This window comes from Elephas maximus, chromosome 11, assembly GCF_024166365.1.
Source record: "Elephas maximus indicus isolate mEleMax1 chromosome 11, mEleMax1 primary haplotype, whole genome shotgun sequence".
Lineage (NCBI taxonomy): Eukaryota > Metazoa > Chordata > Mammalia > Proboscidea > Elephantidae > Elephas > Elephas maximus.
Window position 1 is genome coordinate 99,313,040 of NC_064829.1, and position 23,139 is coordinate 99,336,178.

The 23,139-nt window shown below is 50.0% G+C and overlaps 2 protein-coding genes across 11 annotated transcripts in view; one reads left to right on the top strand and one right to left on the bottom strand.

The window, feature by feature from the left end:
* Nucleotides 1-140: 140 nt before the first annotated feature.
* Nucleotides 141-11,308, bottom strand: TULP2 (TUB like protein 2). 5 transcript variants are annotated; one of them, XM_049900650.1, is made up of 12 exons: nt 10,826-11,308; nt 10,348-10,399; nt 9,782-9,908; nt 8,616-8,753; nt 8,233-8,352; nt 4,999-5,114; nt 4,258-4,569; nt 2,765-2,877; nt 1,857-1,971; nt 1,672-1,770; nt 1,319-1,490; nt 141-741 (listed from the first exon to the last, which is right to left on the bottom strand). In XM_049900650.1, the coding sequence occupies exons 1-12, from the start codon at nt 10,891-10,893 to the stop codon at nt 608-610; spliced, it is 1,566 nt and encodes a 521-aa protein (XP_049756607.1). In that variant the 5' UTR covers nt 10,894-11,308; the 3' UTR covers nt 141-607. The 5 variants fall into 5 exon arrangements, with proteins under 5 accessions (XP_049756607.1, XP_049756604.1, XP_049756603.1 ...); XM_049900647.1 differs by having other exon boundaries at nt 648-1,490; nt 1,672-1,767; XM_049900646.1 differs by having other exon boundaries at nt 648-1,490.
* An 810-nt stretch (nt 11,309-12,118) lies between these two features.
* The window catches only part of NUCB1 (nucleobindin 1), a 28,200-nt gene continuing 17,179 nt past the window's right edge, over nt 12,119-23,139 (top strand). For 4 of the 6 annotated variants that reach the window (XM_049900703.1, XM_049900704.1, XM_049900700.1 and 1 more), the window contains exons 1-5: nt 12,119-12,190; nt 12,573-12,709; nt 15,642-15,749; nt 16,338-16,479; nt 19,886-19,989. In XM_049900703.1, coding sequence (XP_049756660.1) covers nt 12,584-12,709; nt 15,642-15,749; nt 16,338-16,479; nt 19,886-19,989 — 480 coding nt within the window. In that variant the 5' untranslated portion in view covers nt 12,119-12,190; nt 12,573-12,583. The other 2 variants (XM_049900705.1, XM_049900702.1) reach the window with 2 other exon arrangements.

Here is a 23,139-nt window from a genome sequence, read left to right on the forward strand (position 1 = left end):
ACAAACCCACCAAGCCCCCTCCCACTTTTAAGACCTTTGCTTGAGCTGAAATGTTCCCACCCCTGCTCCCTTTTGCTCAGCTAGTTTCTCGAAAGTAGTATTAAAAATAAATAAATAAAAACAGTTGCCATCAGTTCAAATTAGACTCATGGTGACCCTATGAGTGTCAGAGTAGAGCCGTGCTCTATAGAGTTTTCAATGGCTGATTTTTTGGAAGCAGATTGCTAGGCTTTTCTTCTGGGTGGACTCAAATCACCAGCCTTTCCCTTAGCAGCTGAGTGTGTTAACTCTTTGCACCAGCAAGGAAGCAGAATGAAAGTCACTTTTTTACACATCTGGCTAACTTGTGGCTCGATGCGTTTTTCTCCATAGCAGATGAGAATTTCACTCTTTTTTTGTTCTTCAAAGCCCATCTCCCATGCTTGACTGTGAGCCCGGTGAGGGCAGATGCTGCTGCAGAGCCCACTACCGTCAGCCCAGGACCGACACCCAGTCGGCATCTAAGACATATTGGTTATTATTAACGTGGTGCAAAAGCAGGCATGTTAGGGCCCTTTCTCTTAGTTAACAGGCACAGAACCTGATGAGGGGATGACATTTTATTGGGTTACTCACACGCCAGCTTCCCATCGAAGCTGGACAAGCAGATGGCGAAGGCTTGGAGCGGGCAAAGAGGGAAGCGGAAGTCCATGGTGAACGAGTCTGGGGCCACGCGGCCGAACTGAAGCACCAGGTACTCCGCTGTAGGGAGAGTCAGGAACTAAGCCTTCCCTAGACCCCTCATGTCCCTGCTGGGGGGCACCTGAGCTAACTACAACTCCCAAGAGGATGTGCGGCAGGCAGCCTTACAAAGCCCGGCTCCTGGATCCTGACTCTTAGCAACCCTATAGGACTGAGTAGAACTGCCCCATAGAGTTTCCAAGGAGCTCCTGGTGGATTCAAACTGCCCTTTTGTTTAGCAGCCATAGCTCTTAACCACTACACCTCCAGAGTTTCTTCTGAAGGCCTGTTGTTGTTGTTGTGTGCCATCAAGTGGATTCTGACTCATAGCGACCCTATAAGACAGAGTAGAACTGTCCCATAGGGTTTCCAAAGAGCAACTGGTGGATCCAAGCTGCCGACTTTTTTTGGTTAGCAGCCTGAGCTCTTAACCACTTCGTCACCAGGGCTCCCCTCTGAAGACCTAGTAAACTACAATTCCCAGAAAGCTGCGTAACAGCATGGTGTCTGCCCTGCCTTGAAAAATGCCCAAGTGCTGATGGGAGAAGTAGTTCTCGCCAGCTGCCTTGCTCAGGCAAGCCAGTTCCTGGGAGCTCACAGTCATCCGGATGCACAATCTGGAAATTCTTGACCGAGGCCCGAGTGACGCGACCATGGAAATTGAGCACGTAGGCGCCGCTCTCATCGCTCCACGATGGGGGTTTGTTTTGCAGCAGGATCAGCCCCTGGTTGGCTCCTCGCTGGAGGCGATTCAGTAGTGACTCCTGTTCCTAGAAGGTACAGTAGGGAGGGAGAGTGGCTGTTTACTTACCACCAACTGACCAGCTTTTTTTTCTCGGACATAGAACTTTGGGGCCCTATTCTCTGCTCTCTTAGACACGAGAGTCTGACAAAGCCCTCCTGGATTCACATGTGACCTACCACTGCCTCCTCCTCCTTTGAGGGACTCACATTTTGTGGCTGGACCCTGATTCTCCGGTTCTGGGTGTCGAATCCTGGGATGATCACAGTCATTTTCCGGGGTCCCCGGAATCCCAAGACGTTGGTCTCCTGGGGGCATTATGCTCCAGTTGGCTTGGTTTCTCTTCCTTTCCCACCGCCCTGCTCCGTTCTCTCTCTCATCCCCGGACACTCACATAACACACAGCCCCCAGCTCCTCCCTGATCTGGGCAGTCTCTGGGAAGAAATTCTTCCGGTCAGGGTTTATCCCATTATCAAAGATGGTGAATTTGGTGCCCAAGATATTGGATCTGTTCCACAAGGGGAATAGAAAAAATAAAAGTCATAAGAATTGTTACTGTGCAGCTGTATGTGAGGTGTTTTCCCATGTCATCTTTCATTGATGCTTCCCATCTACTCTCTAAGGTAAGAATTACATTCTCCTCGAACAGAGGAAAAACTAAGATTCAATGAGGTGAAGTCCTTTGCCAGGAATCAGAGGAGCTGGGATTCAACCCCAGATCTATTGCACTCTCAAGCCTCAGCTCTTAGACACTAGGTTCTCCTGCCTCCAGAGAAACCTCAGACATTGCATACATTTTTCCTTCCTGTCTGTGGGTTTTTTTTTTTTTTTTATCTGTGGGTTCTATCTCCCCTACTCTTTCAGTCCTCCCAGCCAAAGCTCGTTCCCTCAGAAACCAGTATCCACCATCTCAGCCCCCACTTTCTTTGGTGCGCCATGTTTTTTGTCCTCCTACCTGGCCCTTTTAAGGACCAGGCTGCTTCCCTCTAGAATGCAAGAACTCACACATTCCAGGTCGATTCTCCCACAGGACTTAAAAGTCCCAGAATCTTGCCTCTCAAGAAATAAAATGTCTTAAATACCAGCCCTTGCTCCAAAGCCTTCAACTCTTCTAGTCCCAACCACCTTGGGGATACAACCTGAAGAACTACAAAACCCATCATGAGCTAGGAGAAATGGCCCTAGAGCAGGTGGAACTTGTGCTCTGAGGCCTGTTGGAAACTGTAGTCCACAAATCCCCTTCTTTCCCCCTCCCACGGACCCCACCACCTGTTTCTCACCCACATCGGGGCTCTGCCCACCTGACTTTGCCCACAAAGTTGTCCCCATCCCGAGACAGGTCTGTAGGGTCCAGAGAGATGAGGTAATTAGAGGTTTTGCTCCTTTTTCTCTTACGCCCAGCCAGAAGGAAGTGCTGTGGATGGGAGGAACAGCCCATTAGAACTCATTTCTGGCATCTGGCTAAGGTTAGTGGTCCGAAGGCAAGAAAATGCTACATGCCCATGCCAGAAGAGAGGGTGAGGGAGCACTACCAACCCAAGGCTTACTGGGAGATGTGATTTTTACTAAGGAAAGTCATAGGCTGGCTCCTTCAAGGGAACTTTGCATCTTAGCACCTCCCCCGCTTTTCTTCCATTATTAGGTTGGGGGTTGGGCTTAGCCCAGGTTGAGACCAATGTGAATCTCATAGGCAGGGCCTGGCTTTGGGTAATAGCGAAAACCTTAACTTGGAGCGTTGGGGCAGGACTTTGGCAGAAATTTCATTCGGAAAAAATAGGCCTGGCTCTGAGTACTGAAAAAGCCTTTTTATAGGAGAGATGGGGTGCCCTAAGAAGACTGGGCCGCACCGAAACCAAAAACCAAACCTGTTGCCCTTGGAGTCAATTGTGACTCATAGTGACATAATAAGACAGAGTAGAACCGCCCCACAGGGTTTCTAAGGAGCCCTGGGTGGGTTCAAACTGCCGACCTTTAGGTTGGCAGCTGTAGCTTTTAACCACTATGCAACCAGGGTTTCCGGGCCACACTGGGAGAGGGGAGTGGAGGGTGGGGTTCTGTAAGGGGCGTGTCTTGGGCCCAACAAAAAAACCACTGCCGTCTAGTCAATTTCAACTGCTGGCAACCCAATACGATAGGGCAGAACTGCCCCGTAGGATTTCTAAAGCCATAGTCTTTACAGGAGCAGATCACCAGGTCTTTCTCCCACAGAGTGTCTGGTGGGTATTAACTGCTGACCTTTCGGTTAGCAGCCTAACCATTGTACCACCAACCAAGGCCAGGCCAATTCCAACGGAGGGTCTGCAAAGGGTGGGGTTTAGGACTCTGAGAAGGCGTGGCATACCCATATCTAGAGTGGGCAAGGCCTAATTATGAGATGGGTAGGGCCGAGGCCCCTGGGCTCTGTGAAGAGTGCCTCCTGCCTTTGGAGTTGAGGGATTGTAGCTTACTGGTAAAGGGTCCTGGTGGCGAAATGGTTAAGGGCTCGGCTGCTAACCAAAAGATCAGTGGTTCGAACCCCCCCAGCAGCTCCATGGGGGAAAAGACCTGGCGATCAGCTCCCTTGAAGATTACAGCCTAGGAAACCCTATAGGACAGCTCTACTCTGTCACACGGGGTCGCTGTGTTATAGTGACTTGATAGCACCTAACAACAACAGCTCTGTGATGAGCAAAGCCTGGATTGGTGAAAGTATTAGCCCCCTCCCCCCTCAGAAGCCGGCGGGACGTCTCCCTGGGCAGTGAGGCTTGCTCCCAGGGCTACAAGGACTGCGTGGCTCTAAAGAACCCAACCACACCTTCCTGCCGTCTGCAGCCTCTAGGTACAGGTAGTAGAAGGGAAACATTCCCTTGTCTACGCCGCGCTTGTCCCGGCTGATGCGGCATTGAACCGTGTGGCCCCGCATTGCCGGCCGCAGCACATATGCCTCCATGTTCTCGCCCAGCCGAGGCCCGGGAGCACGGAGTGGCAAGAGATGCGTGTTCCCCACGTCTCCACTTCCTGAGCCGTCCTCGCCTTCCGGGTACGGGGGCACCTCCTCATAGACTGCCGCTGGGAAATTCCTCATTGCAAACTCCGACTCATCTTCCTTCACGTCCAAGTCTTCGCCCTAGCCATGTGCCACACTCAAAATTGAAGGACAAGCAGGCCCCAGCCTTGCCAACTAGTGACTGGCCATCGCTACTCAGGATTCCACCTTCTCCCGCCTCCATTTTCTGCCTATTGGTTAAGCATCTTAACCGCCTGACCTACCGCCTTACTGATTGGCCAGTCCGTTTAGGGGCCCACCCAGCCAGGACCGCGTCATTGGTTGCTTGGCCTCGCCCACATCACTTCAAATCCTCCAGATTCATTTGATTGATGGCGCTCACACAGAGCCTCTGGGAGCCCAATCACAACATACTCGTTGCTGGACCCGCCCACCAGGAAACAGGGCCTCTGATTGGGCCACAGAATTTTAGCTCCAACCCACGGCAAAGCCGAGGCTGCCCCTCCCCCTCCTCCTCATCCATCCAGACTTGGCTGTTCTTCGTCCCACCTTGCAAGTCAAGCCTCCAAGTTGCCACTCGCTCTCCATTCCGGGTGGTCCCAGACTGTGCCCCCTGTATTCGTCTCTGCCATCCTGGAATTCGCTCATGTCCTCAGCACTGGCCCCTGGGAAGTGGAAGAAGCCGGGGACTAAACTCAGGTTATTAAAAAGACAAGAAAGAAAATAAGACCAAAATGGATGTTAGAAGAGACTGAAAGTTGCTTTTCAGTGTAGAGTAGTTAAAGCGAAAGGAAAAAATGATGAAGCAAAACAGCTGAACAGAAGATTTCAAAAGGTGGCTCCAGAAGACAAAGTATTATAATGAAATGTGCAAAGTCCTGGAGATAGAAAACCAAAGGGGAAGAACATGCTTGGCATTTCTCAAGCTGAAAGACGTGAAGATAAAATTCAAGCCTCTAATTGCAACACCAAAGGATTCTACAGGGAAAATAATAAAGGATGCAGGAAGAATCAAAAGAAGGTGGGAGGAATAGACAGCCACTGTACCAAAAAGAATTGATTGACATTCAGTCATTTCAGGAGGTAGCATGTGATCAAGAACCAATAGTACTGGAGGCAGAGGTCCAAGCTGCTCTGAAGGCATTGGCAAAAAACAAGTTTCCAGGAATTGACGGAATACCAATTGACATGTTTCAACAAATGGATGCAGCGCTGAAGGTGCTCACTTGTCTATGCCAAGAAATTTGGAAGACAGCTACCTGGCCAACCGATGGGAAGAGATCCATATTTGTACCCATTCCACAGAAAGGTGATCCAACAGAATGCAGAAATCATTGAACAATATCATTAATATCACACACAGGTCAAATTTTGCTGAAGATTATTCAAAAGCAGTTGCAGCAGAACATCGCCAGGGAACTGCCAGAAATTCAAGCTGTATTCAGAAGAGGATGTGGAACCAGGGATATTTATCATTGCTGATGTCAGATGGATCCTGGCTGAAAGCAGAGAATGCCAGAAAGATGTTTACTGTGTTTTATTGACTGTGCAAAGGCATTTGACTGTGTGGATCATAACGAATTATGAATAACATTGCAAAGAATGAGAATTCCAGAACATTTAATTGTGCTCATGAGGAACCTGTACATAGACCAAGAGGGAGTCATTCAAACAGAACAAGGGAATAGTACATGGTTTAAGGTCAAGAAAGGTGTGTGGCAGGGTTGTATCCTTTCACCATACTTATTCAATCTGTATGCTGAAAAAATAATCCGAGAAGCTGGACTGTATAAAGAAGAACAGGGCATCAGGTTTGAAGGAAGACTCATTAACAACGTGTGATGTGCAGATTACACAACCTTGCTTGCTGAAAATGAAGAGGACTTGAAGCGCTTACTGATGAAGATCAAAGACCATAGGCTTCAGTATGGATTACACCTCAAGATAAAAAAGACAAAAATCCTCATAACCAGACGAATAAGTAACATCATGATGAATGGAGAAAAGACTGAAGTTGTCAAGGATTTCATTTTACTTGGATCCACACTCAACACCCATGGAAGCAGCAGTCAGGAGATCAAACAATGTATTGCATTGGACAAATCTGCTGCAAAAGATCTCTTTCAAGTGTTAAAAATCAAAGATGTCACTTTAAGAACTAAGGTGGGCCTGACTCAAGCCACAGTGTTTTCAGTCTCCTTACATATATGTGAAAGCTAGACAATGAATAAGGAAGATGGAAGAAGAATCCATGCCTTTGAATTATGGTGTTGGTGAAGAATATTGAATGTGCCATGGACTGTCAAAAGAACGAACAAATCCGTCTTGGAAGAAGTATAGCCAGAATGCTCCTTAGAAGCAAGGTTGGCAAGACTTTATCTCACATACTTTGGACATGTTATCAGGAGGGACCAGTCCCTGGAGAAGGACATCATGCTTGGTAAAGTAGAGGGTCAGTGAAAAAAAGGAAAATCCTCAGCGAGATGGACTGACACAGTGGCTGCAACAATGGGCTCAAGCATAACAGTGAGGATGGCACGGGACTGGGCAGTGTTTCATCCTGTTGTACGCAGGATTGCTATTTGTTGGAACTGACTCAATGGCACCTAACAACAAGCAAGGATGTCAAGGTCTCAGAGATGGCAGGGTCACCAGGGCTAGCTGGAGAAGGCCTGAACTCCTGGGTTCCCAGCCCCTGCCCATCACCGTCACCTGCCAGAGTCTCCTCTTCCCCCATGCACACGGGTGTCTCCTGGGTGAGGAGACTCTGAGGACAGGGAGAAGTTCGATTTCTCCCTTTCTCTAATCCCAGATGGGAATTAAGTGTAGGGGGAGTGAGGATAGAGTTTGGGATGATAATTGAGAATCTTGTTGTTGAAATCATTGGCCACGCCATTAGAATAAAAGAGAATATTTCTAAGCAGAATATTATTCATCAAAATGCATGAATGAAGCAGTGATCCATGCTGCAACATGAATGAACCTTCAAAATATGCTCTGCAAAAGAAGTCAGGATAGAGGTGGCCTTTGAGGAGGATGAAGGGAGTGACTGTGAGAGAGACCACAGGGGGCTCTTGGGGATACTGGCTCCGTTTCTTGGCCTGGGCAGTGCTTACATGGTTATATTCACTTTGTGATAACTCACTTATGCACATTTTGAACATCTATTGTTCTTCAAATGTCTATTGGCCTTGAAAGTTTATTGAGGCCAGTCACAAAAAATCACACATTGTACGAATCCATTTATATGAAGTGTCCAGAATAGGCAATTCCATAGAGACAAAATCTAGTGAAACTGGGAAGAATGCAGGGTGACTGCTAAAGTGTATGGGATTTCTTTTGGGGTTGATGAAAATGTTCTAGAATTGATTGTGGTGATGGCTACACAACTCTGTGAATATACTAAAACCCATTGTTGATTTTGTTGTTGGTTTGTGACTTAGGATACCCCATGTGTTTACAGAGTAGAACTGCTCCGTAGGTTTTTCTTGGCTTCAATCTTCATGGATGCCGATCACTGAGCCTGTTTTTCCCACAGTGCCACCGGTTGGGTTCAAACCAACGACCACTTGGTTACCAGCTAAGTGCAAACCATTTGCACTATCTAGGGACTTCGTACTAAAACACACTGAATTGTAAACTTTAAGTGGGTGAATTCTATGGCATGTGTATTATATCTCAATAAAACTGTCACCCAAAAAGGAGGGGAGTGTCATATAGTGATTGGGGATTTGAGGCATGCACCAGGGGTTCAGGTTTCACCCCAATGTCCCCCGGAATTACCATGTCGTTGGCGGGCTGGCCAACCCCTGCGTCGCCAAGTCCCCGGAGGCTGTTTATAAGGTGGGGGAGAGACGGGAACGTCCTCCATGGAGACTTCCTCCAAATCCGGATCTGAACTGTCTGGACGCCAGGATAAGGAGGGGGAGTAGAGACCGGTTTCCTGAGTACTGGGGGTTGTGAGGGGGGAAGGGGCTGGAGACTCAGATTCCTGGGCCTCTGAGGCCAAGAAGGTTCAGGGCCTGGACACCTGGGTGTGAGGGAGGAGGGGTCTAGGAGCCAGAAGCCTGGTTTCCCGAGGCCTTGGGAGAGCATGCACTGAACTCCCAGACTCCTGGGTTCCAGTGGGAGGGGAGTTCTGGGGAGTTCCAAGGGCTCCAGATTACCTGCTTCTGTCGGGAACTCCAGCGGACTGAGCTCGCTGCTGCCATCTCCACCGCAGCTCCCAGTGCTGAGGGCACTGTGGGCACCAGAGCGCAGACGTGCCTCTGGAACGTCTTCCTGGAGGAAAGGGCTCCCGGGGCCTGGGAGAAGGTGCAGCGACGCTCATTAAAACCATCTACAAATCCCTGTGCTTGGCGAAGAAGACCCGCCCCCTCACTGGTCTTTAGACAAAAAAAAAACAAAACAACAAAAGAAAAACGATGCCGTCAGAATCGACTCATAGGGTCCCTAGAGGACAGAGTAGAACTGCCTTATAGGTTTCCAAGGCGACGGTGGCCGTCCTTTTGGTTAGCAGCCAGGCTCTCAACTCCTGCTGCCACCAGGGCTCCCGGGCTTCCAGACATTGCCCCTGAATTCGCTCGCCACCCAAGACCCCCCAGACCCACTCAGTCCCCAAACTCATGCTAAAGCTCAAACAAGCACAGTCTCCCAGCTAAGTTGTTGCAGGCTGGATTCAGAAACAATCCCACGACGGTCTCGCGTAACCTGTTCAGGACCCCTACTCTAAATTACTCAGGCCCCGCCTCCCAGGGCCCACCTCCCAAGCTCCTCTGATCCTGCCCTCCGGCTCTTCCAAGCGGCCGCCCCAAACACTCGCAGGCCAAGCCACCGGCTCTCCCGGCCCCGCCCCCGAACTCTGCTAGGCCCCGCCCCGCACTCGTCCTTCTAGGCCGTCCTTCGGCTCTCCTAGGCTCCGCCCCCAGCTCTACCTAGCCCAATCCTGAGGTTCTCTCGAGCCCCACCTTGGCCCACCGTGCCCCGCCCCCAACCTTTGTCTTGCCCTACTGTTGACGCCTGCGCACGCCCTGCAATGAGGCTCTCCTAAACTCCGAGGGCACTGGGTGGGTTAAACTCTATGGGGCAGTTCTACTCTGTCCTATAGGGTCGCTATGAGTTCGAATCGACTCGATGGCACTGGGTTGGTGGGTTAGCCCTGGTCAGCAGCCCTGGTGGTGCAGTCGTTTCGGTCTCAGCAGAGTACCGGCAGGCCACGCCCCTCGCACGAAAGTTGGCCCCGCCCCGGACTCACAGACCCCCGCCGCCAAGCTCTCCAGACCCCTCCCTCCAGAGCACTGCCCCTTGCCTAACCCTAGGAGCCTTTCCTCACCGCTGTCACTCGCGAGGCGCTCCTCCCGTCGCCTTGGTCGCCGAGACCACAGGGAAGCATCAGGGTTGGCCTGAACCATGAGTGGCTCTTGGCGCTTCCGTCGCTGCTTCTTCTCAAACAGCCGCCGCTGCAGGAGTGGGCGGGGAGGGGGGCGTGGAGGCCAAGAGCCCAACGAGAAGACAGGGGTGAGGTGGGGCCTGGGGAAAGGGGAGGCCTGCCTCGGAGGGAGGGTCCATGGACCTCTTTGTCCCCTGGGTCCCAGGTGTCTGGGTCCTGAGACCCTGCTCCCTCAGACCCAGGAGACTGCCCTCTGGCTCTCTCCTTCTTCGAGTCCAGGCACCACTCCCTCCTCTCCCATGGACTAAGGAACCCTTGTTCCTTAGAAATTTTCAAGGCTTATCACCAGGGTTTGTTTAGGCTCCCAAATTCCCATTTCCCAGTAGAAGAACCCGAGACTCAGAGACAGCCACTGAGGACCTGGAGCCCCAGAGCAAGTCCTGAAGATGGGGATCCTGTGGAGGTAGGGAAGATGGAAGAGTGGAGTGCTGATTCTTGGGCCAAAGTACCTGCTGCTCCAGTTTCTGCAGCCTCATGGCGGCGAGCTCATCCCCCAGGGTCCTGAGAGAGATACAAGCTCGTAGTGACAGCAAGCAGGACATCCCTAGTTGTCCAAGAGCCCCTCCTTCCCTATGCTCAACTTGGGGTTCTGAACACATGTGAGGTCACAGAAGGTATGGAATCTGCTCTACCAGTTCTGAAGCTCTTTCTCCCAGCACTGGCCCACCTAGAATCCAGTAGTCAGGGATCCTATTCTCAGGACTTAGGAGTCCAGGCCCCATCACCCTCCTCCCTCAGACCCAGGAGTTTGGGGCCCCAGCTCTCTCCCTCAGACCCAGGATTTTGGGGCCCCAGCTCTCTCCCTCAGACCCAGGAGCCCCAGCCCCCAACCCCTTCCTGCAAGCCTGATGGTACTGAATATTGCAAACACAGTTATGAGGCAAGAGCTGAGTTCCTCCTCCCCCCCAAACCCATTTTCCTACTCACTCTTTATTCCATGTGTCATTCTCCTGAGACATTCTGGAGAAACAAGAATTAGGGACCAGATCCAACATCCCAGTGAACTCTGCTTTTCAACACCTGAACCTAAGACTTAGATCTCCTGGACTGCAAATCCCATTGCTGTCGAGTCAATTCCAACTCATAGCGACCCTCTAGGACAGAGTAGAACTGCCCCCATAGAATTTTCTAGGCTGTTGTTATCTTTACGGAAGCCGACTGCCACCTCTTTCTCCCACAGGGGGGCTGGTGGGTTTGAACTGCCGGACCATTCTGTTAGCAGCCAAGCACTTAACTGCTGAGCCACCAGAGCTCCTCTCCCTGAATCCCAGCATCCTCTCCTGTTAGGGGGCCAGAGGCCTGGTTTCAGCTTTTATCACTATCAGGGGCCCAGGAGTCCAGTTCTGGCTCCCCCAAGTAACTAATTCTCTCCCAGCCTATAGTCCAGTGCCTTACTACCCTAGACCTAAGCACCAGAACTCAGGCCTCTGGGCCCCAAACACCTGACGCCTAGCGTCTCCAAGACCCAGCACCCACCTGTCTGGGATCCTGGAAACTCCCTCTGTTCCCCTTGTGCCGAGTAGCCACTCACATTCACGCCTCACTGAATTGCCTCTGTGGCCAATCTCGAAACATACCTGACCCTCTCTTTGGGAACTGGGCACCTAATCTCTGGGTCTAGGGGAAGTAGGCAGGGAAAAAGAGGACTCAGAGGGAGGGGGGATTCCCACTGGGACCTGCCCTGATCCAGCTCCCTCCTGGCCCCCAGGCTCCACTTTCAACAAATGACCCCCGGCCACAGCTGCAGCCAGGCAACTTGCTCCAGGGGTTCTGAATTGGAATGACATGCGGTGTTCCTTAAAGGGACCCAAGAGAGGCCCTATTGCAGTCTAGCTGTACACCTGGAGAAACTTATAAACTGGGCTGTACAATGGCTAAGGAGCGTTAACTTGCAGCCGTTTCTTGGGGCAAAAATGAACGGGAAAACCACAACTCCCATGAGGCAATGGGGCCAAGATTTCGGCCGAGGTTGACTCATTTTCTCCCAGCCTGCAGGGAGTTGTAGTTCAAGAGTCTCTGCTCTCCTTTTGCTTAAAAGGAAGCAAGTGTGGCGTCAGAGAGGCTGGGCTTCCGAGAAGGAGGAGGCGAAGTTTTCGAGAACAGGCCAGAGGCTTCGGCGAGGGGCGGGGCCGATAGAAGTAGCGGAACGGGCCCGAAGCCAATCTTCAGCGTGGACCAATCAGTCTCTGGGGGCGGGCTCTAGAGGGCAGGTGGGCGGGGCCTATAGGGGAAATCACCAAGAACGCACCGGAGGTCCTTACCCGGGAGTACGCCCTCTGCGGTGTTGGAGAGGTGAGTGGAAGGGGCGTTCAGACTCCTGGGTCCTGGGGAGAAGGGAGCCTGAGGGGCCAGAGGGCTGGAAAACTGGATGCCGGAGGAGGACAAGCCTGGCGCCAGAACTTCTGGGAAAAGAGGAGGCTGGGTGCTTGGACTTTTGGGTTTGGTCTTGGGGGCCAGGGGGCCAGGATTCCTGGGTCTGAGGAAGACGGGGACTGAGAGCCTAGACTCCTGGGTCGGAGGAAGGAGAGACTGGGAGCCCGGAATCCTGGGTCTAGGGGGACTAGACGCCTTGAGCCTTGGCTTTTGGCTGGGTTGGGGGCGCGCTGGGAGTTCAGACTCCTGGATCTTGGAGAGGAGGCTTGGGATAGACGTTGTCCACCCCCGCCCCCCACAGACCACACCGCCATGCTTCCCGCTGGGCCCCGCGCTGCCCTCCTCCTCCTGCCGCCGCTGCTGCTGCGCACTGTTCTGACCGTGCCTCTGGAGCGGGGGGCGCCCAAGAAAGAGGAGAGCCCCGCGACCGAGAGCCCCGTGAGTGGTCCTGCCCTGCTGTTCAGCCGGGTGTTTGCCGTGGTCCTACAATTCCCGGGGAAGCCCGTGGCCCCAGGGGGGGATACTCCAGTGACTTCCCTGGCCCCAGGGACTGGTGCGGCTTGTACTTTGCCTGCAGTTCTTTGCTGTCTGGGGAGTTTGACATTGTGCAAAACTGGGGAGGGGACGGACTTCCAAGTCCTGGACTGTGGGGATTGGACTTCTGAGATGTGGGAATTCAGGTCAGATTTTAAGTGAAAAATCTGTCACCCGTCTAAATCTCCCAAATCTTTTAAGTCCCCCCAACCCAGAAAGAATATGAAAAAGAACTACAGTTCCCAGAACCACCGTAGGCAGGTGATGTTAGCTGACTGGAGGCAGTCTTACCCATCTATGAACTCATGGGAGTTGTAGTTTTAAATTATGAAGGCACACAAGAACTGTCCGTTTATTAATTCCAACATGTGTTTATTGAACGCTATGTAATCTTCCTCTCAGGAGAGTTGAGATTTAATGATCCATTATCCTGATTTGTGGCCTGAATCTTCTTGCTACAGCTCCCCCTTGGGATGGGCAGACCATGTATGTTGTTGTGTGCCATGGAGTCGATTCTGACTCATAGTGACTCCATAGGATAGAGTAAAACTGCCCCATAGGGTTTCCTAGGCTGTAATCTTTACAGAAGCAGACTGCCACATCTTTCTCCTGAGGAGCAGCCAGTGGGTTTAAACCACCAGCCTTTGGTTAGCAGCCAAGCACTTAACTATTGCACTTCCAGGGCTCCTTAGGTCGTGTATAGCAGCTCCCCACCTAGTGAGTTAGGTCTGTGCACTGTGAAATCCTTGCAGGCATCAAAGGGCAACTTTGGGTTTGCTTTTCCTTCATTCTACACATTTCTTGAGCCTATGCTATGAGCCAGGCACAGTGCTAGTTTCTAGGATACAGCCATGTGCAGGCAGTATGCCATTACAGACCAGCCCGGCTCGCTGGGAGATGGAAGACAAAGGCAGGGCTCTGTGAGAATGGATACCAGGGGTGATGGTCAGTGAAGAAGGGATGCTTGAGCTGAGATCTGAGGTGGGAGGGAGGGGAAGATATTAAGTTGGGAGTAGGGGAGGTGGAGGGAAGAGCATTCTAGGCAGAGAGAACAGCCTGGGCAAAAACAGTGTAGGAGAAAACATAGTGAGCAGAGGGATGTCAAGGAGGCCAGTGTGGGTGGAGCAGAAAGAGCAAGAGGGAGAGGGACAGGAGATGAGTTCAGAGAAGGAGTGGGGCCAAATTATGCTGGGCCTTTTGGGCCATGGTGGAGAGTTTATTCTTTATTTTAAAGCCAGTAGAAAACAGTGTTGTTGGGTGCCTGTGAGCCGACCACATCTGACAGAGTAGAACTGCCCCATGGAGTTTTCCAGGCTGTGATCTTTATGGGAACAGATCACCAAGTCGTTTCTCCCACAGAGCTACTGTGTGTGTTCGAACTGCTGACTTTTCAGTTAGCAGCTGAGCGCTTAACTGTTGCACCACCGGGGCTCCTTATAGGAAGCAGTAAACCCATCGCCATCCAGTTGATTCTGACACATAGTGACCTGATAGGACAGAGTAGAACTGCCCCATAACGTTTCCAAGGCTGTAATCTTCGTGGAGGCAGACTGTCACATCTTTCTCCTGAGGAGCAGTTGGTGGGTTCGAACCACTAACCTTTTGGTTAGCACCCGTGCTCCTTATGGAAAGCCATAGAAGGTTATAAATAGCAAAAATGACAACGTTGATAGTTCCTGGGGTCCCTGGGTGGCACAAAGGGTTTAGCACTTGCCTGCTAACTGTAACTTTGGCAGTTCAAATCCACCCAGAAGTGCCTCGGAAGAAAGGTCTGGTGATCTACTTCAGAAAGGTCACAGCCATGAAAACCCTATGGAGCGCAGTTCTATTGTCAAACACATGGGATCGCCATGAGACAGAATCAGCTGGAAGGCAACTGGTGTGGTTTTTGGTTAAATGAGGTACGGGGCACTGTATTAAGTGTTTATGTTAACTTATCTAGAGCCCTAGCAGCACAGTGGTTAAGTGCTTGGCTGCTAACAGAAAGGTCAGTAGTTTGAACCCACCATGTGCTCCACAAGAGAAAGATGTGGCACCATGCTTCTGTAAAGATAACAGCCTTGAAAAGCCTACGGGGCACTTCTACTCTGTCCTATAGGGTTGGTATGAGCCGGAATCAATTTGCTGGCAATGGGTTTTTTTATTTTTAATTAACTCATCTAATCATTGCAGCAACCCTATGAGGTCGGTACTCTTAATAACTTCACTCTGAAAAACCAAAACCAAACTTCTTGTCATCAAGTCGATTCCGACTCATAGCGACCCTATAGAACAGGGTAGAATTGCCTTATAGTTTTTCTAAGGAGTGGCTGCCCTGGTGATGCAACAGTTAAGCACTTGGCTGCGAACCTAAAGGTTGTGGGTTTGAACCCACCTAGCAGCTCTGCGGAGGAAAGACCTGGTGAACTGCTTCCATAAAGATCACACCGAAGAAAACCCTATGGAGCAGTTCTACTGTGTAACACTTGGGGTCGCCATGAGTTGGAACTGACTCGATGGCAATGGTTTTGGTTTGGCTTTTGGTTTGTATTCACCCTTTAAGCACCCTCGCTGTGGGAGGTGTTGGTCTGTGCATTTACCCATGTGATTTGCATTTCATCTCTTCTACACACCTGGGAAGAAGGCAGGTGAAAGCTGTGACCCAGAGGGTTAGGCAACTTGCCTGAGGTATATAGCAGAGAGGGGCTTTGAACTGGGGTCTCTGGCTCCACAGCCTTTGTCCAGGACCCTGGGTGCCTCAGCTTCCATCCAGGGGAACAGGGCCACGACTTTGCTTAGGAAAGGTACCAGAGAGGGGCAGAGACTGGGGCTGCTATGTCCATCCTTGTCACTTCAGGACACAGGCCTGTATTACCACCGATACCTCCAAGAGGTCATCAATGTGCTGGAGACAGATGGGCACTTCCGTGAGAAGCTGCAGGCCGCCAATGCCGAGGACATCAAGGTGCGGCGGGTGAGGGGGTGGGGAGGAGATGATGCATGCCCGAGGACAGAGGCTGGGAAAGGTCTGGCTTCCCCAAAGGGGCCGTGAGTGTTCAGTGTTCAGCCCTGCCCGTTTTCTACATCATAGGAAATGGGAAGCCCGATGTAAGTTTCTCTCTTGAGGGGGTTGTTGTATGAATTAGCAATAACTGCCTCTTCAAGTACTTAACGTGGCACATCCTAAAGCTGCAGTAAATGCCAGTCCCTTTTCGAGGTCCATAGCAGGAAAAGGGTGTGATGCTGGTGCTGTGATTTGAGCCTAAACTCCAGGACTTCCACCCTGAGGAGACACTACACAGAGTATTACTAAAAAGTACCAACTTGGTCACCGGACCACCCAGGGCCTTCAAAACTAGGGTGTTGAGGCTGAGGGTCTGGGACCCTCCCCTGGGGAGTCATGTTGGGCCATGAGCAGGGGAGGGAGGTCAGATCTCCTGGGCATCAGAAAGCTTACAGAAGTTTCCAGAAAGGACAGAGCCAGAATGAGGCCGCCCAGCATGCTCTTGCCCCAGCCCCCAGCCTGACCAGTACCTCCTGCCTGTCCGGTCAGAGTGGGAAGCTGAGCCGGGAACTGGACTTCGTCAGCCATCATGTCCGCACCAAGCTGGATGAGCTCAAGCGGCAAGAGGTGTCGCGGCTGCGAATGTTGCTCAAGGCCAAGATGGATGCCGAGCAGGAGCCCAGTGAGCACGGTGGGACCAGGTGGAGTGAGGTGGTCTTGGCTCCTGGGCATCCACGTAGTTTTGGGGGAAGCAAGTAGGGCCTCCTGGGACCTCATTTTCTCCTCTTACAAAATGTGCATGGAGGACGTTGGTTCAGTGGTAGAATGCTCACCTGCCATGCGGGACACCCCAGTTTGATACCTGGCCAGTCTACCTCATGCGCAGCCACCACCCACCTGCCAGTGGAGGCTTGCGTGTTGTTTTGGTACTGAACAGGTTTTTGTGGAGCTTCCAGACTAAGACAGACTAGGAAGAAAGGCCTGGCGATCTTCCAAAAAGTCCTATGCATTACCATGATGTGATTCATAACCAATTACAAGGATGGTGCAGGACGCAACAATGTTTCATTCTGTTGCGCGTGGGGTCACCAGGAGTTGGGGGCCAACTTGACGACAGCAGCTAATGACAACAACGAAATGTGCGTGGAAGACTGCTTGAGTTTGGTTCTTAGCACAATTGACTACTAATATTACACTGTGTTTTTACTTGTTTATTTTTTATTTCCCCCACTAGAAGTGATTCGAATTTCCTAGCGTTTATTTCTGAGAGTATATTCTGTCTTCTGATCACTCAGAAAACAGTAACACCCATCTTAGGTCCTGTCCCTCCTCTGCCTCAAACCTACCTGTACTAGTTGTCTAGGGCTGTCATAACAAAGTACCACAAAGTGGGTGGCTTATCAGAACAGAAGTGTATTGTTTCGGTTCTAGAGGCCAGAATTCTGCAATCAGATTGTCAGGAGACCCATCCTCTCTGAAGGCTTTAGGAGAAGTTCTTCCTTGCCTCTCTGGTGACAGTTGGCAAACCTTGGCGTTCCTTGGCTTGTAGCTGCCTCACTCCAATATCTGCCGCTATCTTCACATGGCTGTCCTTCCTCTCTGCCTCTGTGTCTCCTCTCTTTTACGAGGACACCACTCAGACTGGGTTAGGACCTACCGTACTCCAGTAAAGGAGCCCTGGTGGGGCAATGGTTAAGCGCTCGGATGCTAACCTGAATGTTGGCAGTTCAAACCCACCAGCAGCTCCGTAGGAGAAAGACCTGGCAACCTGCTCCTATAAAGATTCCAAAAAAAACCCAAACCCACTGCCACCGAGTTGATTCCAACTCATAGCAACCCTATAGGGCTAAGTAGAACTGCCCCGAAGATTACAAGACTGTAAATCTTTACGGAAGCAGACTGCCCCATCTTTCTTCTACAGAGCAACTGCTGGGTTCAAACCACCAAACTTCTGCTTAGCAGCAAGTGCTTTAACGACTGCGCCACCAGGGCTCCTTCACATGAAGATGACAGCCTAGAAAATCCTATGGGGCAGTTCTATTCTGTCGCATGGGGTGGCTATGAGTCGAAAATCAACAATGACAAATACTCTTGTAAGACCTTATTTTAATGACTGATAACATCTTCAAAGACCCACTTTCCAAACAAGATCCCATTCACAGGCTCGGACTTCAGCATATTCCTTCAGGGGATACAAATGGGCTTATAACACCCACAGCCCATGGCTCCCCAGTGCCCTGGGGATGAAGTCCATGTACCTCATGGCTCCTGAGGGACCCCCCTGACACTGCTGCCACTCCTGCCCGCCTATTCCCCTGGTGTGTTTGTCCTCACCCACCCCTCTGCATCAGCGTGTTTTCTAATGTCTGGAGCATATCACATCCCTCCCACCTGGAGATCTTTGCCCCTGCGCTTCACTAGGCCACGACATTTGCTCAGGACTCTTCATGGCCGTCTCCCTTCCAGGTACTGGCTCAGCTCAGAGAGGTCGACCCCGTCCATCCTGCGTGAAAGAGCCTCTATTTGGCTGAGCGCTTCGAAGGGGTGTGTTTGTCCCTTGGTCATTCTGTATCTCTGGACTAGGTGATCTGGAGAGTGGATTCCATTGTCATGTGGTTTACACTGTTCACGGTCCTGTAGAGAGTAGGGGGCAACCCTCCACTATGCTGGAATGAATGAACTGATATTCACACAAGCTGTGTATTTTAGTTACCTAGTGCTGCTATAATGAAAATACCACAAGTAGGTGTTTTTAACGAATAGAACAGAAATTCATTATCTCACAGTTCAGGAGGCTAGAAGTCCGAATTCAGGGCGCCGGCTCTAGGGGAAGGCTTTCGCTCTCTGCTCTGGGGGAATGCCCTTGTCTCTCTCTTTCAGCTTCTCTTCTTTGGTTCCTTGGAGATCTCCACGAGCCAGCTTCCCCTATTTGTGCTTGCTTCTTTCTGTGTCTAATTTGCTCTTTTTGTGTCTCAAAAATCATTAGGTTTAAGACATGCCATACACTGATATGGTCTCATTAACATAACAAAGAAAACACTATTCCCAAATAGGAGATCACATACACAGATGACAATGTTAGTTGCCGACTCATGGCGACCCCACATCTGCAGAGTAGGTAGAGCTGCTCCATAGGGTTTTCAAAGCTCTGACCTTTCGGAAGCAGATCGCCTGGCTTCTCTTTCCAGCGCCTCTGTGTGAGTTTGAACCACCAACCTTTCAGCTAGTAGTCAAGTGCTTAACCGTTTGCATCATCCAGGGACATTCTATAGGTATGCTGTTGTGTGCTTTCGAGTCAATTTTTGACTCACAGCAACTCCATGTCTTACAGGGTAGAACTGAACTGCCCCATAGGGTTTCCTAGGCTGTAATCTTTACAGGAGCAGAGCGACAAGTCCTTCCCCCTGTGAAACGGCTGGTGGGTTCGAACTCCCAGCCTTTCCGTTAGCAACTGAGTGCTTAACCATCAAGCCACCAAGACTCCTTTCTAATGCTCAATACATGTTAGTTATTATTATGGCATTTCTCAGTGGTGCAAATGGTGAACACACTCAGTTGCTATCCAAACAGTTGGAAGTTTGAGCCCACCCAGAGGTACCTTGGAAGAAAGGCCTGGCAATCTACCTCCAAAAAATTAGCCATTGAAACCCTATTGAGCACAGTTGTACTCTGATACACGCATCAACTTGACAGCAACTGGGTTTTCTGATTATGGTTATTTTAATTTGGAACCCTGGCAGTGCAGTGGCTAAGAGCTCGGCTGCTAACCAGTGGTTTGGCAGTTCAAGTCCACCAGCTGCTCCTTGGAGACCCTATGGGGCAGTACTACTCTGTCCTGTAGGGCTGCTGTGAGTTGGAATCAACTCGACAGTAACAAGCTTGCTTTGGTTTTGGTTTCATTTTAAGTATTAGGCTCAGGTGAGGCATCACCTCCTCCAGGCAGCCCTTTCTGATTGCCCTAGGCTCAGTCAAGCCTCCTCTGGACTTCTCTAGTACCCTCTGTGACTTCCATTAGAACACTTCAGGCCCAAGATGGGAATTTTGAAAGACAGAACATTCTATGAGTTTTATGTTTTGACTCTTTTTCCTTTGTCCAGATGTACAGGTGGACCACCTGAGCCTCCTGAAGCAGTTTGAACACCTGGACCCTCAGAATCAGCACACGTTTGAGGCCCGGGACTTGGAACTGCTGATCCAAACGGTAATGGGAAGGGAGGCCCAGAGGCAGAGGACTGAGGGAGGCTGTGCAGGCAGGGAGCCTAGGTTTGTTACCTGAGGTTGGAGGCTGACAGGGGCCCAGTTGGTTTCTAAAACTCCTGCCAGGTTTTCTCCAGAAGAAGAGATGACAGAAGGGACTGGCTTTGGCTCCTCTGAGATCCGTTTCAAGTCCTCCTTTAACTTTGTCCTTTCCATATGATGGGAGGGGGGCTATCCCCTCTGTTTTCCTTGTGATTGTCTGAATATTGGCCCTCCAAAAGACATCCACACCCTAATTTTATTGTGTTTTTGGTGAAAATTTACACAGCAAATTAGGTTCTTATTTAGTAATTTCTATACATACTGTTCAGTGACATTGGTTACATATTTCACGATGTATCAGCTTTCTCATTATTTCCATTCTGGTTGCTCTGTTTCCCTTAATCTAGCTTCCCTGCCGCCCTTAATCGTCTTATGTTTGGTCTAGGGAAGATATTTACTCTTTGGTTTTATTCAGATGGTTATTTAGAGAAGCACAGTATTCTCAGGTGATATTATATGTTCCCCACAGGGTTTTCTAGGTGGTTAAGCACTCAGCTGCTGACCAAAACGGTGGTGGTTCGAACCCACCAGCTCCTCCGCAGGAGAAAGATGTGGCAGTCTGCTTCCATATAGATTACAGCCTTGGAAATCCTATGGGGCAGTTCTACGCTGTATTATAGGGTCTCTATGAGTCGGAACCAGCTCGACGGCACTGGGTTTGGTTTTTGGTTTTTTTTATGAGTCAGAATGGACCCGATGGCAGCAGGTTTGGTTTTGGGTTACAGCTGCATGTTAAAAAAAAAATTTTTTTTTTCTGTGTGTGTGCTTTAAGTGAAAGTTTACGGCTCAAGGTAGTTTCTCATACAAAAATTTATACACACATTGTTATGTGACCCTAATCGCTCTCTTTATAATCTGACAGCACACTCCTCCTCTCCACCCAAGATTTCCCGTGTCCATTCAACCAGCCCCTGTCCCTTTCTGCCTTCTCATCTCGCCTCCGGACAGGAGCTGCCCATTTAGTCTCATGTATCTACTTGAACTAAGAAGCGCACTCTTCACAAGTATCGTTTTATGTTTTACAGTCTAGTCTAATCTTTGTCTGAAGAGTTGGCCTTGGGAATGGTTTGAGTTCTGGGTTTACAGAGAGTCCGGAGGCCACGTCTTCCAGGGTCCCTCCAGTCTCGGTCAGTCCATTAAGTCTGGTCTTTTTACTACAATTTGAGTTCTGTACCCCACTTTTTTCCTGCTCTGTCAGGGACTCTGTTGTGTTCGTCAGGGCAGTCATTGGTGGTAGCCAGGTACCATCTAGTTCTGGCCTCAGACTGATGGAGTTTCTGGTTTATGTGGCCCTTTTTGTTTCTTGGGCTCATATTTTCCTTGTGTCTTTGGCATTCTTCAGTCTCCTTTGCTCCAGGTGGGTCGGGACCAGTTGATGCATTTAGATGGCCACTTGCTAGCTTATTTTAAGACCTTAGATACCATTCACCAAAGTGGGATGCAAAACATTTTCTTAATAAACTTCGTCATGCCAGTTGACCTAGATGTCCCCTGAAACTATGGTCCCCAGACCCCTGCCCCTGCTACTTTGTCCTTTAAATTGTTTGTTTGTGTTCAGGAAACTTCTTCGCTTTCGGTTTAGTTCAGCTGCTAGAGCTGCATTTTGTACATTCAATCCATAACAGAAAAGGAGACAGATTCTTCCCTAGAGCCTCCAGAAGGCACACCTTGATTTCAGCCCCGGGGAAGCTCATTTTGGACTGCTGACCTACAGAATTAAAGAGAATAAATTTCCATTGTTTTAAGCCACCAAGTAGGGAATCTTTGGGTGGGTGCAAATGGTTAAGCATTTAACTAACTGAAAGGTTGGTTTGAACCCACCCGGACGCACCTGGCTTCTGTCATGGAGCAATATACATTTAAGATTCCTACCTGTTTCTTCATGTTTTCTGAGCTCATTTCTTTTTATTGCCGAATAACAGTCCATTGTACGGATCTACCACAGTTTGTTTATCCATTCACCTTTTAAAGGACATCTTAGTTGCTTCCAATTTTTGGCAGTTATGAATAAAGTTACACCAGGGGTGTTATGGGTTGAATTGTATCCCTCAAAAGTAAGTGTTTCATAAATCCTAACCCCTATAACTGTGGTTGAAGGAGGCCCGGTGGTGTAGTGGTTAAGCACTCAGCTGCTAAATGTAAGGTCAGCAGTTCGAACCCACCAGCTGCTCTGTAGGAGAAAGCTGTGGCAGTCTGCTTTGGAAATCTCATGGGGCAGTTCTTCTCAGACCTGTAGGGTTACGCCTGTGGTTATAATCCCATTCGGCGATGGGTTTTTTTGTAATGTTAATAAGACAGTGTTAGTTAGGGTCTTAAGTCAATCTCTTTTGAGATATAAAACAGCAGATTAAGCACTAACAGAGGAAGATACAGGCCACATGATGACCTGGAACCGAGGAATAGAACCTGAAGAGACAAGGACCTTCCCCTAGAGTGGACAGAGAGAGATCCTTCCCCTAGAGACTGGCCTGAATTCAGACTTCTAGCCTCCTAAATTGTGAGAAAATAAATTTCTGTTTGTTAAATCCACCCACTTGTGGTAGTTCTGTTAGAGTAGCTCTAGGTAACTAAGACAAGGGGTTTTCAATCTCGCCACCCTCGACATTTGGGGCAGATCATTCTTTGTGGTGGGGGCTGTCCTATGCTTTGTAGGACGGATGTTGAACACCATCCCTGGCCTCTACCCACTAGATGCCAGAAGCACCCTGTCCTCCAGTCATGACAACCAAAAACGTCTCCAGATATTGCTAATTATCCCCTGGGGGGGGGGCGGGGACACGGGAATCTCTCTGGTTGAAAACCACTGCTCTGTAGTCTACACTCCTGTTACTGCTGTAACAAATCTCCACAAGCTTGGTAACTTCAGCCAACGGGAATTTGTTGTGTAAGCAGTCCTGGAGGTCAGAAGTCCATCCGACACAGCTCATTGGGTGTGTGAGTTACCTGTTGTTGCTTTAACAAATTCTCACAGATTTGGTGGCTTAAAAGAACAGAAATTTATTCTCTCATAGCTCTGGAGGCTGGAAGTCCAAAATCAGTATCTTTAGGTCAA

Bases quoted from the DNA above. Each gene is read 5' to 3' on its own strand.
- TULP2 (XM_049900646.1), bottom strand. From the start codon at position 10,893: ATGTTGGATCTGGTCCCTAATTCTTGTTTCTCCAGAATGTCTCAGGAG. The intron at 8,754-9,781 runs GTGAGGAAAGGC...ACCTTCTCCCAG, and splicing joins GCGCCTCGCGAGTGACAGCG to GCCCCGGGAGCCCTTTCCTC. The intron at 5,115-8,232 runs GTAATTCCGGGG...TCCACTTCCCAG, and splicing joins GCCAGCCCGCCAACGACATG to GGGCCAGTGCTGAGGACATG.